General features: G+C 45.9%; 1 protein-coding gene across 8 annotated transcripts in view; it reads left to right on the top strand.

Annotated features, from left to right (window-relative positions):
* The window catches only part of TTLL11 (tubulin tyrosine ligase like 11), a 278,864-nt gene that overhangs the window by 223,571 nt on the left and 36,628 nt on the right, over window positions 1-18,665 (top strand). For all 8 annotated transcript variants that reach the window (XM_054521083.2, XM_054521081.2, XM_002820170.5 and 5 more), the window contains 2 exons: window positions 4,758-5,009; window positions 15,022-15,128. In XM_054521083.2, the coding sequence (XP_054377058.2) occupies window positions 4,758-5,009; window positions 15,022-15,128 (359 nt within the window). The remainder of the gene's footprint in view (window positions 1-4,757; window positions 5,010-15,021; window positions 15,129-18,665) is intronic.

Below are 18,665 nucleotides of genomic sequence, written 5' to 3'. Positions count from 1 at the left end.
TTTGAAGACTCTTTTCATCATAAGGTTATTAATTGGGATTCAGGAAGGATGGGAAATGGTAGTCATCCACTAAATACAGCAACTCTTGAGAGAAATTTGAAAGGCTGTTGCTAGAAGAAAAAACAGACTCATTCTGCAAGGCTCTGGAGGCAGGATGGGAGGCAGGAGTTGGACCCTGGAGAATGACAGTTTGCTGGTTACCATTGGGAACACCTTTCCAGTCTGAGGTATCCCAGAGGTGGTGGGGTTCCCATCACCAGGGCAACCCCAGCTAAGCCCACGACCCTGGATGATGTGCTGATCAAATGACCTTATCTATCTGGATTTAAATTTCTTCTCTAGAATCATTTCAAAAATGTTCTGTAACTAGATAGTGGTGACAGTTACACAACAATGTGAATACCTGAAACATCACTGAATTGTCCACTTGAAAATGGTTAAAACGGTGAGCTTTATGTTCGTTATACTATGATAAAATAATAAATGACATCGTTGGACAGGGTGATCTCCAAAGCCACTTATAGCTATAAGATTTTTATGCTTCCTGGCTAACAAGGTGAAACCCCGTCTCTACTAAATACACACACACACACAAAAGAAAATTAGCCAGACATAGTGGCACACGCCTGTAGTTCCAGCTACTTGGGAGGCTGAGACAAAAGATTCGCTTGAACCCAGGAGGCGGAGGTTGCAGTGAGCCGAGATCACGCCACTGCACTGCAGCCTGGGTGACAGAACAAGTCTCTGTCTCAAAAAAAAAAAAAAAAAATTTATGCCTCTGAGAGGGAGCACATCACTCAGGGGACTGATCACTGACTCTATTTAGTCAAATGACAGACCATGTGACACTAGATCTCTAACTGAGGGGGAATGGTTAATTAATACAGAATATTTCATGTCATGAGAAATTACACTGATGAAAACACTTAATACCATGGGAAGATACTTACAATGTAGGGTATAAAAAGAAGGATTTGGAATACATGTAATGTAATCCTAACTTTATAAATATAGATAAGAAATCAAAATGTTAATAGTGTTGATCTCAGACTTGTAGAATTACAAATGATTTTGATTCCTTTATACATTCTCAAAATGTCTACAAAGAGCATGACTTACTATTATAATTTTTAAAAAACTCTATAAAATAAAAAATCAATAATTTCACATAGGATTTGTAACCCACAGTGTGAATTATGATGTATATTTGAATAATGGGGTGGTGGGTCAGGCGCAGAGGCTCATGCCTATAATCCCAGGATATTGGGAGGCTGGCCAAGGCAGGAGGATCGCTTGAGGCCAGGAGTTCAAGACTAGCCTGATCGATGTAGCAAGACCTTATCTCTACAAAAACACTTAAAAATTAGCCAGATTGACCAGGCACGGTGGCTCACACCTGTAATCCCAGCACTTTGGGAGGCTGAGGCGGGTGGATCACTTGAGGTCAGGACTTAGAGACCAGCCTGGCCAACATGGCAAAACCCCATCTCTACTAAAAATACAAAAATTAGCCAGGCGTGGTTGCACATACCTGTAATCCCAGCTACTCAGGAGGCTGAGACAAGAGAATCACTTGAACCCAGGAGGCAGAGGTTGCAGTGGCAGTGAGCCAAGATCACACCACTGCACTCCAGCCTGGGTGACAGAGCAAGACTCTGTCTCCAAAAAAAAAAAAAAAAAAAAAAAAAAAGTCAGGCTAATGGTGGTGCACACCTGTAGTTCTAGCTACTCAGGAAGCTGAGGCAAGATTGTTTGAGCCCAGGTGCCTAGGCTGAACCTAGGCTACAGTGAGCTGTGGTTGTACCACTGTACTCCAGCCTGGGTGACAGAGTGAGCCCCTATCTCTTAAAAAAAAAAAAAAAAAGAAGAAGAAGAAGAAGAAGAAAGAGGACTGGGCATAGTGGCTCATGCCTGTAATCCCAGCACTTTGGAAGGCTGAGGCCGAGGCAGGTGGATTGCTTGAGGTCAGGAGTTCAAGACCAGCCTGACTAACATGGTGAAACCCCATCTCTACTAAAAATATAAAAAATTAGCTGGGCGTGGTGTCACACGCCTGTAATCCCAGCTACTCAGGAGGCTGAGGCAGGAGAATGGCTTGAAGCCAAAAAAAAAAGGAGAAGAAGAATTACAGTAGTAAAATAGAAAGAGCAGTGGATCAGTGGATTATAAGAACTGACTTATAATTCCAGTTCAGCTAGATGATACAGGTGCAACATCTTGCCAAGCCTCAGTTTCTTCATCTGGAACAGGGGCATAGTCATAACAGTCTACTGCACAGAGTGGAGTGAAGAGCAGATGACCACCTAACTGTGGATGGTTCTGCCAACTGAGGAGTCCTCTGAGCTATTTTCGTTGTTATTGAGTGTATTCCAAGTGTACATTTCCAAATCTTTCCTTGAATAAAAACTTACTGAGTGCTTATAAAGTCATTGATTGCCACTTACCCAGAAATTTAAGGGCTAATTTCCAGTAAGAGCGTCGCCTTTTTTCTCATCTTTCTTCCTAGAACCTTAATAGGAAAACATTTCATTTCAACTGAAAAGCAACCACCTGATATTTACTGTCTTAAGTTCAAGGTGATGATGACAAAATCATTTTAGCGGAAGGAAAATTGCAGCCCTTTGGGCACATTCGCCTCTCCCAAGGAGTCAGGACTCTCCTCTTTGTGGGAGGGAGCATTTCTTTCCTTAAAACCCTCCACATTGTTGAAGTTGAAACGAGATTTTTCCCTCATGCTTCTCTGCTTCTGCCCTCTGCCTGTCCTTGCTTTGAGACTAGCATCAAGACCCACTAAGGAGGAACCGGGAATAGGCCTTCCAGGACTTTTTATTCACACAAGGGAGTTTTTCCCAGAGGCTGGCTCCTTGGACTGGGATGAAGAGAGGACCATTCGTACAGGGCTATCACGCATGTTGTTTTGCTGTTGAATTTAAAAGCATTTACAGGTTACAAAGCATTATAACCTTGATATGTTAAGGCTTACGTTGCAAACTTTTTCAGTGCAACGGATTCAATGAAACTTTCTCAAACACCAAGTATGTTTCAGGTCTTATAGAAATAGGAGAGAAATTTCTATATGAAACAGATGTAGGCCTTCAATGAGCTCACAAAATGGTGAGAGAGACTGGCATGTAAACCAATGCAGTGCAGGCATGACAAAGCCAACAAGGAAGCAGATCCAAGGAATGGGGATGAGGCATGAGAGAGAGGGACCTGTGTGGTCAAGAGGCCATCTCAGCTGGTTTTGAAAGTGGAACAGAAGTGTACCAGGCGGCCACGGCCAGAGGAAAGCAGGCACAAAGACACCCAGATGGCCCAACCTGGGCACTGATGGTGTGCTTGCTTGGAAATGAAAGCACTGGGCATGAGGACGTTTAATAAGGAGTAGAGAACAGGCCTTGATACCATTAGCAGCACCACGTCTCAGTACCACAAGACATCATCCTAACTTTCTTGGATCAGTTAGTCAACCAGGCAGCATTTACTGACCATGTATAACATGCTCAAGGTTCTGTCTCAGGAATGAACACAACAGGTGGGAGAGGGCTACGCCTGGCCCCAGATCCTGACAGGATAGGACCCAGGAGTGGGAACTGAGCTGCAATTGCAGAGAGGGCCTTTGAGTGTGGAAGGGAGCTGGGTGTTCAAGGACCACGGAGTCTCCGGTTCCAGGGCAGGCCAGTGAGTGGCAGGTTGGGAGGAGCAGCACACAAGGCTTGGGCTGGAACAGTGTGCCTGGCGGGGGGATGATTGGAAATGAGGAGGCCTGGGAAGAACTCGGGAAGGGCCTCAAGTGCCAGAATGAGCAGTACAGACTTGGGAGTGGGAGTCCTCAGTGGTTTTAGCAAGTAAGTGACTCAGCCAGGTTGGCCTAAAAAGAGGTGACTCAGGTGCCAGTTTGGAGGATGGATCTATGGATGGGCAAAGCCAGAGGCAGGAGGGCCTTTGCTACAGTCCAGTCAGGGGCAGAGCAGGGGTTGGCTTCAGGACTAAGGAGGCAGAACTAGCTGAGGAGGAGTCGGCATTTATTCTATGCTTTCCTGTTGAGTAACTGGCAGATGGTTGTGACATTCAAGGAGATGGGAGACGTAGATTTGGGGCTGGGGGAATAATATATAGGTCTAAGGTGAGAAAAACATTCTGTGCTAGAGATGGATATTTAAGGGTTATTAGCTGCTAGTTTTCTTGAATATCAAAATAATTTCTGAATAAAATATCCAGACTAAGGAATCACTACACTATAATCATTTTTTGTATGAATTCCAAATTAAAAAAAAAAAAACAGTTAAGCCAGAAATATAATTGTTTCTATTCCTAGAATTCGGTAGCTGATGCATCTTTGCAAATTGTTCGCTGAACTGTGTTCTGGCTTCTTGCCAGTCCCCAATGAGATTTTTATATTTCTTAATTATTCAATTACTACCCATAAGTAAGAGTTTGAAATCAAACCCAGACTGCTACAGAATAGAGTATTCCCTTGAATCATGAATACAGTAAAGGAAAGTTTTCATACTGGGAAACTAGGATGGTGGAAGGAGGAAGGACACATTTCTAGCCGTGGCTCTGCCTTGGTTTCACATCCTGGCTTGGCTACGTGCTAGCTGTGTGAGCTTGGGCAGGTCACTTCTCTGTGGTCAGTCTTGCTGTCTGTAAAATAAAAATATTGGTAATGCTGCCTCCCGAGGAGGTTGTAAATCTCAAGTAAAGGAGAAACTGAAAGGGAAAGTGTTATATCATTAATTCTTTGTGTGCTTCAGGTCTCAGCAGCTTGAAAAACCATTCGCTGGAAAGGAAGATGCTTTGGACGGCGAGCTGACCAGTGCTCCAGACTGCAACGCCAACCCCGAAGCCCACCTGCCTTCCATTTGCCTCAAGCAGGTGTTCCCCAAGTACGCAAAACAGTTCAACTACCTGCGCCTGGTGGACAGGATGGCAAATTTGTTTATCCGGTTTCTGGGCATCAAGGGGACAATGAAGTTGGGGCCAACAGGCTTTCGTACCTTCATAAGGTCAGTGAGAACAGCCCCCTCTGGCTTGGGCTTTGGGCCGGGTAGAGTCCAGTCTCAAATCTGGCTGGCGGGTCTCCCTGACTGCGTTTGGGAGAATCTGTGGTGCTGGGTCAGTACCCCATTTGAGCTTGGATTAGCCTAGTGGCTGGCACATGGTAGACCCTCATTTGTTGAGTGAATTAATGAATATGATGGGTGTGACAGCATTGCAACCTTATGTTCATGATTTAAAAACAACTCTGTGCCTACCTTGAGCTGAGTCCTGAAAACGCATATTAATAATCGCCTCTTGGGGTCAGGCAGATTGTGCTTCTTAAACCGGGCTTCTCCCAGTGGTGCATGGCTGTGTGTTTGGCGTTCGTGAAGCCACAACAGAGAAGCAAGGCACATCTTTCCAAAGTGTCAGTTTCAGAAGGGAAAAGTTAAATAATTCAGCTGATAAATATTTTAACACATTTGTTCTAATATAAAAATAACATGGCTATATTATAGAGTATAATGCAAAATTTGCATGAATTTTCAAGATAAAACATGAGATAAAGAAATTATATCTTTGCTGCAGCCTGCAGAGTTAGCAGTTGCTGCTTGGTTTCCTGAGATTACACATTAATTTCCCTCTACCCTGTGGGGGCACTTTGGGGCAATACAGCAGCATTTACTGGTTTCTAGGGCAAGTAACCCTAAGGCAAGTCAAAGAGCACCCCTAAACCTCAATAAATCCATCCTGTAAAATGAGGATAAAGCTGCCTGTGCCCTACAATAATGTGTGTAATATTAGTTGAGATTGCATATAAACATCTAGCATATGGTAAGTGATCAATAAATGTCAGTTTCTTCTTACAAGATTAAAAGAATTCTATGAAATTATATGTATATTTATATATAATTCATATAGATATATATATGGTCCTACACAGAGTCTCGATCAAAGAAGGTTCCCACTAAGTATGTGTTAATCTAATAACTGTATATCCCTTTAACAAGTATGAATGGGCGACAACAGTGAATTATTCCTTAGCAATTAATTGTATCCTATACACCTCAAGGAGGATGTCTGCTAGCACTCAATATTGCTGTTGTTTTTCCCATCACTGATTTTAATATTTTTGTCTTGCACCTCAAAGTCACGCTTTTCACAGCTTTATTCACTAAAATAATTAGAATTCTTGAGTGGGAAGCCACTTTTGTCAAAGACTTGTCTCCAAAGAAGTTTGATAAATTCTAACTCTAGCTCTCTGCTATTCCTGACAGGATGGTACACAGAAGTATTAGCAGGAATTTTGCCATTTCAGTACACCTGAAGTAGTATTTTTGCATGGTGACTTTGAGAAGGGCTTTGTGTTAGTTTCAGGAGATAGGGCAGGGTGGGGGAGGGAAGCCCAGTGGAAAGAGGACAGGCTTTGGGATCAGACAGGTCTGGCTTCAGAGCCAAGCACATTACTTCATAGCTGTGTGGCTTTGGGTAAATTCCTTATCTTCTCTGCACTCAGTTTTCTCATCTGCAAAATGGGAACAATCATCCCTGCCTTGCAGGGTTTGTTATGAGGTTGGGATAATATATCATAAAGCAGCTGGCCTGATGCCTAGTTCATGGGAGCTGCTTGTTCAGTGGGAGTCTTGTGGTTATTATTTCCATCAGGCAGTGGGAATTTTCAAAAAAGTCAATAGGCACATGTTATTATTTGCACTGAAAAGACTGCCTGACATGATACTGTCTGACTCATTTAGGAATTACATTTGGCTTTCAGTAATAGGTAATCATCTACGAATGGCTTAAATAGGAACTTTCTTTCATATAACAGGAACTTTTGCAGTGGGGGTTCTAGAGCTGATTAGTGACTCCACAGGATGATCCATGTTCCACTTTCTGTCTTTTTGCTCATCATCCTAAGTGCATACTTCCACTTCAGGATTGTCTTATGGTCACAAGAGGACTGCTCAAAATCCAGCCGTCATGGTTGAGTTCCAGGCAGAAAGGGGAAGAAGGGGAGGAAGAAAAAAGGCCTCCATAGATGAATTAGATCCCTTTCAAAAGCTTTCCTGGAAGCTGCATTTAGTGACTTCCACTTCCGTCTTACTGGCTACCACCGTCTGCGTAGGAAGCTGAGAAATAGAATTAGTCTAACTGTGCATAGTGCTATCCCATTATAGTGAAAAAGAGAAGGAAGAGAACAGATAGGTAGGCAGGCTCTGCCCCTTTGTGATTCCTGGACCTTGTAACATAAGGAAGCAGCTTAGTGACAGAGGCCCCAGGTGAGGGCATTTAGGGCACTGTGGAAGTATTTGGGAGAATGATGAGATTGAGCAAGCTGGGGTGCTTCTGTCAGCATAAGACATCTGTGGGCACAGATCTTTGGAGCAAAGGCAGAAGCTTCCTTGGCCCTCCCTAGCCTTCGCACCATCACACAGAAGACTCAATTCAAGATCAGAGAACATGAAGGAATGGCTTGGCTTCATGTGGATGACATCTTGGGAGTTGCAGGGAACCCTGGTCCTGTGAGATCTGTTCTATCTCAAAGTTATGCTATAAAGGATTATGTCTGGTTTAACCTAATAACTGTTCCTGAGCACCTGGTAGCCATGGGACATTCGAAGGCAAATAATGGGACCCTGCCTGCCCTCAAAGGACTGTCAGTCTAACAGATAGCATGCAGCGAGCACATCATTAAATGCAATGTTTTGGTAGAGTCACAGGGCGGTAGCTCATGGACTCCCCAGCAGGGTGGCATTCAGAGTGCTACAAGTACAGAATGGGGGAGGCTTCCTCTGCCTGGTGGAATCAAGGCAGGCTCCCGAGAGGAGGCAGAGTTTGGACTGGTAAAAGCAGGATTTTTCCAGGCAGCAGGGAGAGCCTGAGAATAGATGGCATGTATAGCCCAAATTTAGAAGTTAGAAAGGTTTATCATCTAGGCTAAATTGCTGGTAGAAACGGAAATGCTTCCTTTTTACTCCTAATAAAGTCCTACCCAAACAGAAGAGAGAGGGGGAGATTTGAAAAATTGCTTATGGTAAGAATCACCATCTCACTTGCCTACAGATTAGGCAGGAAGCATCAACTATCACAGAGGGCTGGGTAGACAAGGTCGGGGAGGGAGGGCCGGCTGTGGCAAGCTGGAGAGCACATCCCGTGTCTAAAGGAAGGCTGCTCCTGGGCTCATATCACCAGAGCTTTTGATTTTTCAATCCTAAATATCTATGTAAAATCTCAATACACATCTACAAATGTTGGCAATTTGAAAAATAATTTTAAACACTGTGGATTCAATGAAAGCATGACTGCCCATAGATACCACTGGTGGGTGACCTCTGGTATGAGAGGAAGGAAGTACCTATTAAGAGGATTGCTATGACTCTTGAAAAGAAAGCAGAATTGAGAATGGTTCTAACCAAGAAGATTCCTAAAATGCTCTCAGATTGGAACCAGGCGAAGTCAAAAATATAGCCACAAATCTGTCTCTATGTGATAGGCTTTATGATTTTTCACCCTTTGCTCTCTGTAATTAAGGGCATTTGCATGAAAACCCAGGTTTTGAGACATTAGAGACTATTAGGTCCTGCAGCCATCATTCCCCATCAGTGGCCAAACTCATTAGGGAGCCATGGTGACCGTGACACTGAGAACCACTTCTTCAAGTGGGGACCAGGCAGTCAGTGCACAGGAACTCAGACTGAGCTCCGTGCTCCCTCCCTTCCCAACAAATGTCTGTAGTAATTAAGAATGCAGGAAGAAATGGAGAAAGCATTGCACAACCATTAACAGGTTTTTCTTTTTCTTTTATTTTCTTTCTTTATTTTTTTTGAGACGGAGTCTTGCTCTTTTGCCCAGGCTGGAGTGCAGTGGTGCAATCTCGGTTCACTGCAACCTCCACCTCCCAGGTTCAAGTAATTCTCCTTTCTCAGCCTCCTGAGTAGCTGGAACTACAGGCGTGCACCACCATGCCCGGCTAATTTTTGTATTTTTAGTAGAGACGGGGTTTCACCATATTGGTCAGGCTGGTCTTGAACTCCTGACCTCAGGTGATCCACCCGCCTCAGCCTCCCAAAGTGCTGGGATTACAGGCATGAACCACCGCACCCGGCCGGATTTTTCTTTTTCAAATGTACCAGAAAATCCTAACAGCAACCTAATCATAAAAGATGATATTCTCTGCCTTTAGATTTCTCTGAGTATGTTCAGTCTTGCTGGCTAAATTTAACAGCACGCATTTTCTCTTGCTAACAACCCTTCTCTCTCTCTGTTCCACTTTGGTTTAAATTTTGCTTCATTATGAATTAATAATATTTATGCCATATGTTAAATCGAACCAAGTGCCCTTCTCAGGAGCACTTTGAAAAAGACATATTCGCTGGCGAGATATACACTCCTCTCAGCGCTCCCACGCAAATGGCAGAAGTTGAACTTGCTTTTCATCTGTTCTACCCACTCTCTCTCTCCAAGCTCCTTGAAGAGAACTAGAAGGAAGAAAATAATAAACACTCCGATTGAATTTATTTCCAGTGTCCATCTCTCATAATGTGCTGCATAGATCAGCAGTTTTCAGAGTGAATTATGCTAATGCCAGTCTGGCCATATTCTATTTTTCTTTTTCACCAAGAAATGAGAAATAATGAACTGTTCTTCCCTCGTCTAGACTTAACTCTCTCTAACCAGCTTTTCATGTCACTTCCTCAGGAGGCACATAATAGTAGCACATATTACCATGAATTAAGTGCCTCTTTTCTTCTTTCTTTTTTAACATTTTATTTTATAATAATTGCTGGGGTATGAAGCCACCTTTTTCCCCGAGAAATAGACATTATCTGATTGATTCTTCAGCTTGACAGCTTTTTTGGAGGGAGATGCATTTTTGTCATTCTCCTTCCATTGGATTACTGATTTGGGGGGGCATCTATGTAATTCATGAAGAAAAATTTTTACAAATGTGTCCCACATCGGAATTGGACATCAATTTGCATATGCTGCATTTTTCATGATGGCAGCCCAGAAATTAAGCAGTTTGCCAAAACCAGGTTTATTTCTAGGAAATGCAGCAGCTTCTCTGTACCGCGAGCATTTGCTTCATGTGAGGTTCTCCCACTGGGTGGCTTCTGATCCTGGGTCTCCTTTTGAATAAGGTTTTTCTTCCTTTCCCCTTTCCCCTTCCACTCCCTTTTATCATAAGGAGATATTAACATGCTTCATAATGGATAGCTGCGGGGGGCTTTATTCTCTGAGAGGCAACATGGTGTGTTAGAATGTTATAGAATAGGAGCATAAGGGGCCTTGCTTCCCCCTCTGTCATTAACTCCTCAGTGACTTTGATAATCTCCCCTGCTTCTGTGACAATCCCCTTCCAGCAATATTGCATGCCTTGGATATCAATGGCCTTTCGAAGTCATACATTTTAAACTGGAGTTGTCTTCTTGCCCCCTTAGATGTTTAGGTAGTGTGGTTTTTAAAAATAAATATTGATCATTTGTTAGCTTTCACATTATAGAATCCTCTCCAGAAGAAAAAAAAAAGCTTCTTTTCTGCACAGAGAAGGATGAACACAAAAGAAATTCTATAAATAGGATTTTATGGAGTGGAAAAAGTTGGTTTCTAAATTTCCCATGAGATGTCAGTAGTTGTTAAGAGGAAATGAGAATGATCATTTCAAATATTTCTATACTTGGACTCCTAATGAACTTAAATGATTTGTGATTCTCTCCCATCATATGTGCCCAAATTCCTTTGATTCTGGAAAAAATAAAAAAAAAAAAAAAACCAGACTTTCTTCAAACTGGTTCTACATCAGAGAGGAAGGATGGGAACTGCCATTTGCCACTTCCCCATGTGTGCCAGGCACTGAGCTAGTCCTTAAAAGATCCTTGTATGATGAGCAGCCTTTTTCTCACTGTACAAAAGGAAATTTCCTAATGTAGATGCAGAGAGCTTCCATGACTTGCACAAGGTTACACAGCAAAGCCAAGATTCAAACTCATGTGCATTTGACTCCAAAGCTCTTTTCCATGTACATTTCTAACCTATCCTTTCCTAGAAACTTTTCTGGCTTCTCATGGTACCCTATTTCCTGGACTTTTCTTCCACTGAAGAATTTATCCTTCTACTCATTAGTCATTTGAAGAGCTGCATCCCCAGGCATAAGGGAAAACTGTTCTCAATGATTAAGAGCCACATTTTAACCCCAGACTCTAAGATCACGTACAGTCTCTGAGAACGGTATCCAAGGCCCATTCAGCAATTCATTGCTGTCCAAGCCCAGAATACTGCCTACACAGAGAGGACACAAATAAATTCTCATTGAGTGGATAGATGGATGAAAAATTCATTCCAAAGTCTTGATATCTTGACTGTTGGAGTCATTCATTTCCTGTTTGAATTTATTGAGAACGTTTGGTAACCACAGGGCAAATCCAAGCACCCTGGTTTATAGCCCCAGCCCCATATCCCAAAGCTTGCAACAGGAGTGCTTTAGAGGCTCCAACCCATCTGGTCCCTGGCCTGAGACCTGGTTTCTTGATTCCTGAATCCCTCCTGCAGCCCTGGACTGGGCCACCTCCCCACAGCTCCCAAGTCCACTACTCTATCTTCCAAGGATGAACTAGATGTGAATTCCGGCTGTGTGACCTTGGGCAAGTCACGTCCCATCTCCCGAGCCTCAGCATACGCTTCATTGAAATGGGATCAGGAATACCACCCTCAAAGAATGGTTAAAATCCAGAGAGCTGATGAGCAAGAAAAGCCCTAGCATACAGATGGTGCCCAAGAAATGCCTACAGAATCAAGATTCTTTTAAGGCATTTGCATTTCTTGCCTACCACAGCCAGCGTGGATCCCTCCTCTGTCCCAGTAGCAGATGTTGCAATCAACTATACTTGCAGGCATCACTAGGGAGGAAGAGTTACTTTGGAAAGGGAATAAATGGAGAATTTCTTGGGTAAATTACGGCTCCTGCTAAAAGTTTGACACTTCTATTTTCTACCTGTCAGAAGAAAAATAACTATATACCAATGGTCAGTTTGGTTTCCCTTTTAATACTCCATTAACCCACAGAGCAAGCTAGGCAGCGCTCCTGACTTGTGGAAGAGCAGGTAGCCCAGAGGACACTGATATGATAATTAGAGGACACTGTGGCTGTTCCTAATGAAGCTTTGTAAATTAGCAATGCAGGCTGTTCGAATACCCTGGGAGAGACTGGAACATCATCCCCCACAGAACCCAGTAGATAGCCGTCTTGGTGACAAGTGACATGAAACCCTCTGCATCCATTGACAGGTGGTTACTGGGGCTCAATAACTGTGTGCTGATGTGCTTTGAAGTCTGCCACCGTGACTTGTGATTGAAATACGGAGCAGGAGCCCAGGAGGAAGCAGGATGTGCATTGATGGCCTGGGAAATACAGGCAGGAAGAAAGGAAGGGAGGAGGGAGGAAGGGGGCAAGAAAATGTGCTGGCATACAAGGAACACCAGGCTCGTCTGGGCACCATGCGGGGCACACGCCCAGCCACTGTCGTTAGGGGTGTGCTTGGGTTTGGAGAGGGGCCTCTGATGCCCAAACCCTGCTTGCCAATCAACCCCTCCCCTGTCCGGTCCGTAACAGAGCTATTCACACAAGGGATAATGACAAATGGGAAATCAAAGAGCCACTTCATCATTAGCTGAGGCAGTGGATGTGGATTCGTTTGAAAAGTTGAAAGCAGCATTGAATGTAGTTCAGCCAACCTGACAGCTGGTCCAGAGGCCTAGCTTTCAGGATTCCCTGGACAAATCCAGCCTGCCTTGGGACAGGCCTCCCAGCACGATCCTGTCCAGGGCAGGGGTGCACCTGGACAAGCCAAGGGCTGCTTCCAGTCTGAAGAGAGAGCCCAAGCCCAGTACACAGATATTCCAACTGGTGTACTCCATTTCTCCAGAACGGGCAGGGTCGCTCACTGAAAGGTTGGCTCCAGGCAGCCTCTGGGGTGAGATGGCTCTAGATCTAGAGGAAGAAAAGGGAAAAGGGGGAGAGAGTTGGGGAAGGGAACTCACAATTGCTGTGGGCCTACCAGGTGACAGGCACCATGCTGGGTTCTTGGCATGTACTCACAACCATGTGGGCAGGTATTATTATCTTCATTTTAGAGCCCAAGAAATAAAAGCACAGAAGGTTTAAGTAAATTCCCCAGTCACACAGCTAGAAAAGATTCCAGTCAGGATTTAAATCCTAATCTGTCTGATGCCTAAATCATGCTCTTTTCGGCATACCAGACTGCCCTCCCCTCCACACTTCCAGACCAAAAAGAAAAAAAAAAAAAAAAAAAAAGGCTGGGGAGGGTTAGGAGGAGTCTAAACACCCCTGCTGTGGCATGGACAGGGAGCACCGATGCTGACATCAGACTGAAAACCTGGTTACTGTGGCCTCCCTGCACCTAAACAAGTGGAGCATCCAAAGCTCAGAGACCCGCCCCCCACAATCCTCCTGTCAATTCCAGGTGACTCCCCTAAAGTCAAGAACAAGGAACCTCCCCAGCAATGCTGTGTCAGCCCACACAGAGCAGCGAGGACCCAGCCTGTGCTGTTCTGCTTTATAAATCTGGAGCTTAGTGTGGCTGATTCAGGGCTTATGTAGGATCTTCAGGTGACAGATTAAGGTGGGTAAAGTACAGAAGCCTTGAGCCCTTGTCCATAGATTTGTCTTCAGGGACTAATCTGGTGAGCATTTCCAGTGGGAAATTGCTTCTGGACAGTAGTGATGGCTTCAGCCTGTACTGTTGACATGCTGTCATCCTTGGGTCATCTGAGCATGACACCATCAGCTGCCTGGACACTCCAGGAGAGGGCAGTGCTGAGGGCCTAGCTTCCCCTCCTCCTTCTGGAGACTAAGAGATAGAAAGATGAGGACACGTTGCTGGGGGTGTTTCTTGACATGTGGAGTTCGTTCTCTTTTGGAGCAAGCAGGGACCCACATTGCTGTGTAAGGTCAGGCTGACACACAATGACTATAATAAAGACCACCTGTTTTATAGATGAGGACACCCAGACTCAGGAAGGTGAAATGTTTTAACCAGGGCCATGCAGCTTCCAAGTGGCAGAGCCAGGCTACAACTCAAGACTTGCTCTCCTGGCCAGGCACAGTGGCTCACACCTGTAATCCCAGCACTTGGGGAGGCCAAGGCAGGTGGATCACCTGAGATCAGGAGTTCGAGACCAGCCTGGCCAACATGGCGAAACTCCGTCTCTACTAAAAATATAAAAATTAGCTGGGCACCTGTAATCCCAGCTACTCAGGGGACAGAGGTGGGGAGAACTGCTTGAACCCAGAGGGCAGAGATTGCAGTGAGCTGGGATTACACTACTGCACTCCAGCCTGGGCGACAGAGCAAGACTCTGTATCAAAAAAAAAGAAAGACTTGCCTTGCTTTTCTAAAGTTCTTGCTCTTTCCAGCCTGTTAGACCCCTAACTAACCAAATGGCTGAACTTACAGGAACCCGAGGATCTAACCTCACTTACATCACCACCTTCTGTCCCATGGCCCCATGCCAGTCACCCTGCGGTAGTTCCAGCTGTGGTAAGGGAGGACATTCCAGACCTGGAACACAATCCAAACAAAGACAATGTCAGTCAGTTCAGGTGCTAGAACAAAAATGCCACAGCCTGAGTGGCTTAAACAACAAAAATTTATTTCTCATGATTCTGGAGGCTGGGAAAACCAAGATCAAGGTGCTGGTAGGTCTGGTGTCTGGTGAGGACCCACTTCCTGGTTTGCAGACGGCTGCCTTCTTCTATGTTCACATAGTGGAGAGTAGAGGGGAGGCAAGCTCTCTAGTGTCTCTTCCTAGAAGAGCACTATTCCCATTCCCAAGGGCTCCGCCCTCACGACCTAATCACCTGTCAGAGGCCCCACCTCCTAACACCATCACATTGGAGGGATAGGATTTCAACCTATGGATTTGGGGAGGACAAACATTCAGTCCCTAATAGGAGTGGAGGAGAGATAGACAGGACAGGTTTCAGGCTGGCAGTGACATGTCACTTCCCATTGTTGGCAGGAGCTGCAAACTCAGCAGCAGCAGCCTGTCCATGGCTGCCGTGGACATCCTCTACATTGACATCACACGGAGGTGGAACTCCATGACTCTGGACCAGCGGGACTCAGGTACCTGACAAATGCCTCTGCCATGGCCTGTGGGGGTTCTGACAGCGTGGGTGGTATATTTTCTGTTCCTTCTTGTCAAGGGTTCAGATGGGGGAAGAAGATGATGCCATCAGATCTAGACATCATCCCAAGGATTGAGCTGAATTTAAATGCTGGAGCACTGTCTGCTACCAAATTCTCATGCCACCGTTAGCATTCCTTACCTTTGCTTAAGTCTCAGATTCCATCCATACTGGGAACACTCAGTTATTCATTCATTTGTTCACCCCTCACACACATTTCCTGAGCATATGCTGGGCCCAGCCTTGGGTGGGCTGGAGGGTATAGTGCTTGGTTTTCGTCCTGAAAGAATTCACTGTAGCATTGGGAGGCAGATGAGAAAATGACGCTAGGTAGTAGGATGCCTGGCTGGGAGGGAGAGAAGCTCAGAGAAGCTATCCGGGAACCCAGCGGAGGAGCTCCTCATCCAGGGAGGGCCAAGGAAGACTTCAGGAAAAGGGTGTATGGGATCAGCTGGTGAACAGGGCTGGGACAGCCACTCTGGCAGGGCTATTGCCTGGCCTTGGCATGGACACAGGAGAGGTTGTTGAGCTTAGACCATACCAAGTAGCCCAGATGGGCTGGAGCAAAAAGGGATGTGAGAAGGGGTAGAGACGGGGTTACAGGAGCTGTCAAAGCCTCGAATGCCACACAAGAAAATTTGATCTTGATCCTCTAGGTTCTGTGGTGAGGGGTTCTGTGAGAAGAACCCACCTTTAGGTGGATGAGTTTCGTATCTTTTTTCTCACAGAGGGTGTTTCTCTCTCTCTCTCTCTTTTGTTTTTTGTTTGTTTTTGAGACGGAGTCTCACTCTGTTGCCCAGGCTGGAGTGGTTGCTGTGGCATGATCTCAACTCACTGCAACTTCTGCCTCCTAGGTTCAAGCAGTTATCCTGCCTCAGCCTCCCAAGTATCTGGGATTACAGGTGCAAGCCACCATGCCCGGCTAATTTTGTTTTTTTTTTTTTCAGTAGAGACGGGGTTTCACCATGTTGGCCAGGCTAGTCTTGAACTCCTGAGCTCAAGTGATCCACCTGCCTTGGCCTCCCAAAGTGCTGAGATTACAGGCGTGAGCCACTGCACCCAGCCCAGAGGGTGTTTTTCTAAAAAATTATAATAACCATAACTGATATTTGTACAGCTCATCACAAAACTTCGAGGTCCTTTCATGCATATTTCCTCATTAAATGTCCCTGTGAACCAGTGCAGTCAGCATTATGAGTCTCATTTCACAGACGAGTAAACTGTAGCTCAGGTGACAGATCACACGGGAACTGTGAGCCCACAGCACCCTGGCACCCACACCACCCCCTCTTCTGGCTGCCTCCCTCCAAAAGGGACGCACAGAAGGGAGGCACCGGGTCGTGAGGAGTGGGGCAGCTTGCTCCTGTGAGTCTGTGGAGAGGACATGAAGTCAGGTTGGGAGATCCAAATTAGAATTGATTATGCCATTTCCTGCCCATGTCAGCTTGAAAAGTCATTCCACCTCCTTATCTCCAGTTCCTCAACTGTAAAATGGCGCCGACAATCCCTGCTCTCCAGGGTGGCTCTGAGGTCTTTGGAGTCCTCGCTGATGGTGCAAGGCAGTTTATCTTATTAGTGGACACCCCCTGGGGAGAATCCTGGGGGCAGTCTGCCTGGCAGCTGCTGCACCCCTAACCAATCCTGCCCTACACCCATGTGGGCCAGAAACTTCCCAACTACAGCGATGCAGCCGGTCCTTCCTGCAGGGCACTGGCGCTCAGACATCATTTGCTGTTTGGCTTTGTGTTTAGTAATGATGCTCCTGGCTGCCAGTTCTTGGCCAATTCTTATATGCCAAGCACTCTGCAGGCACTTTACATGTGCAGCACTGGCTAGAATTCTCCTAGAGGTAGATATGATTATCTCCATTGTGCAGAGGAGAAAACTGAGGCCTAGAGAGGCATGGCTGGTGGATAAGGTTCAAACACCAATCCACCCAAGCCCCTTCCAGGTTGCCTTCTCCTACTCACTGGTCCTAGAGTGAGATGACCACCGAGCTCCCTGCAGCTCCCCTTTCTTTAAGTCAAAAGCAAAACCCAGGAAATAGCAGCAGTCATTGAATCAACAAGGTGAGTGCCTCTATCGCATCTCTGCAGTTGGCAGCTCCCTTACAGCCCTCCCTGGCAACCAGGAGAGGCGTGAGATGGAGCGTCTTCAGGAGAAGTAGGCAGATTAATTATCATTTCGAGGACTGAGAGTGCTCATGTGACAATCGAGCAGCGGCACTTTCTGCTGACACCTTCAGAAAGCAAAGAAGTGTTTGCTCTGTGAGCCAAACGTGGGGAGTCATCCAGGATCCCACGGAGGGGGCCAGATGAGGGGGTGGGGGTGGCAGTGGAATTATTAAATATTGAAATTGATCAGGAGTAGCAGCAGGAAGCTATTTATCATGTTTTATTGCTGCAAACTAACATTACCATCTGGTCCATTGTTAATTCTGAGTAGTTTTTCATGTTTTGTTTGCCTCTTAAATTGCTCCCGGTAAGCGGAATCCACAGGGGCTGTCCGCAATTCAAGCTCTGGTGAGGTTTTCTGGGGTCTGCCAGGGTCTCTGTATTCTGCTGACCAAGCTATGGAAATGAGAAAAATACTTATTTTTAGCACATACTGATGAGCAAATTCAGGGCTGGGATCTCCCAGGCCCTTCGCCAGACCTCAGCCCCTGACTAGGTGGAATAGTCATCACCAGGTGGAATAGTAGTAACAGCAGTTTTGAGATTACTTCACTTGTGCATATATCGCTGCAAATTCTCACGCCAGGCCTTCGAGGTGGGCAACAGCACCCCCTTTTACAGATGAGCACCCTAAGGTTCCAAGAGCAAAAGTGATTTGTCTAAACTCCCACAGCCAGGGAGCAGCAAAAGGAGGCAAGATTTTAACTCAGGCCTCGTACCTCCTCACCCAGGGTGCTCTCCCCCCATCCAGGGCTACACCAAGCAGTGCTTGTTCACTTAAGTGATACAGAGGGGGCAGGGCTTGTGAAGCAGGAGTCAGAGGGGACAGCAGCAGCAGGAGGATAAAAGTCAACTCACAGGGCCTGCTGGGAGGACAGAACTGGAGCAGAGAGGGTGCCTGTCCAACCTCCTGTCTCCCTTTCCTCCATCCTCTGAGTTTTCCTCACTCCTGGAAGGAAATAGCAGGGCCTGGGGATCTAGGAAGTGGGCCTGGGCATGAAAACCACACATGGGAAGCGTTCTGTGCCTGTGGTGCCAGCCAGGGCCCAGTTCTTGCCTCCTTCTCAAGGCTGGTCCAAGCCCCTGATTCTCAAGCAGAGGGGCATCTGGAGACAGCCACCTTCTTAGGACCGTTCAGGAAGCTACTGAGTAGCAGAAGGAGAAGTCTGTGGTTGAGTGGTCATTCTTCCTTTTGCCAAGTGTCAGCAGAAAGACCAGAGGGTCTTCTTTTCTTCCCTCCATGGTGTGGAGCCAAGGGGTTCGAGGCCGTCAGGTCCAGTTAGGTATTGGCTGGAGGTGTG

Source organism: Pongo abelii, chromosome 13, assembly GCF_028885655.2.
Source record: "Pongo abelii isolate AG06213 chromosome 13, NHGRI_mPonAbe1-v2.0_pri, whole genome shotgun sequence".
In the NCBI taxonomy this organism is placed as follows: Eukaryota; Metazoa; Chordata; class Mammalia; order Primates; family Hominidae; genus Pongo; species Pongo abelii.
Note: the sequence above shows the minus strand (reverse complement) of the source record. Positions and strands in the feature narration are given on the sequence as shown.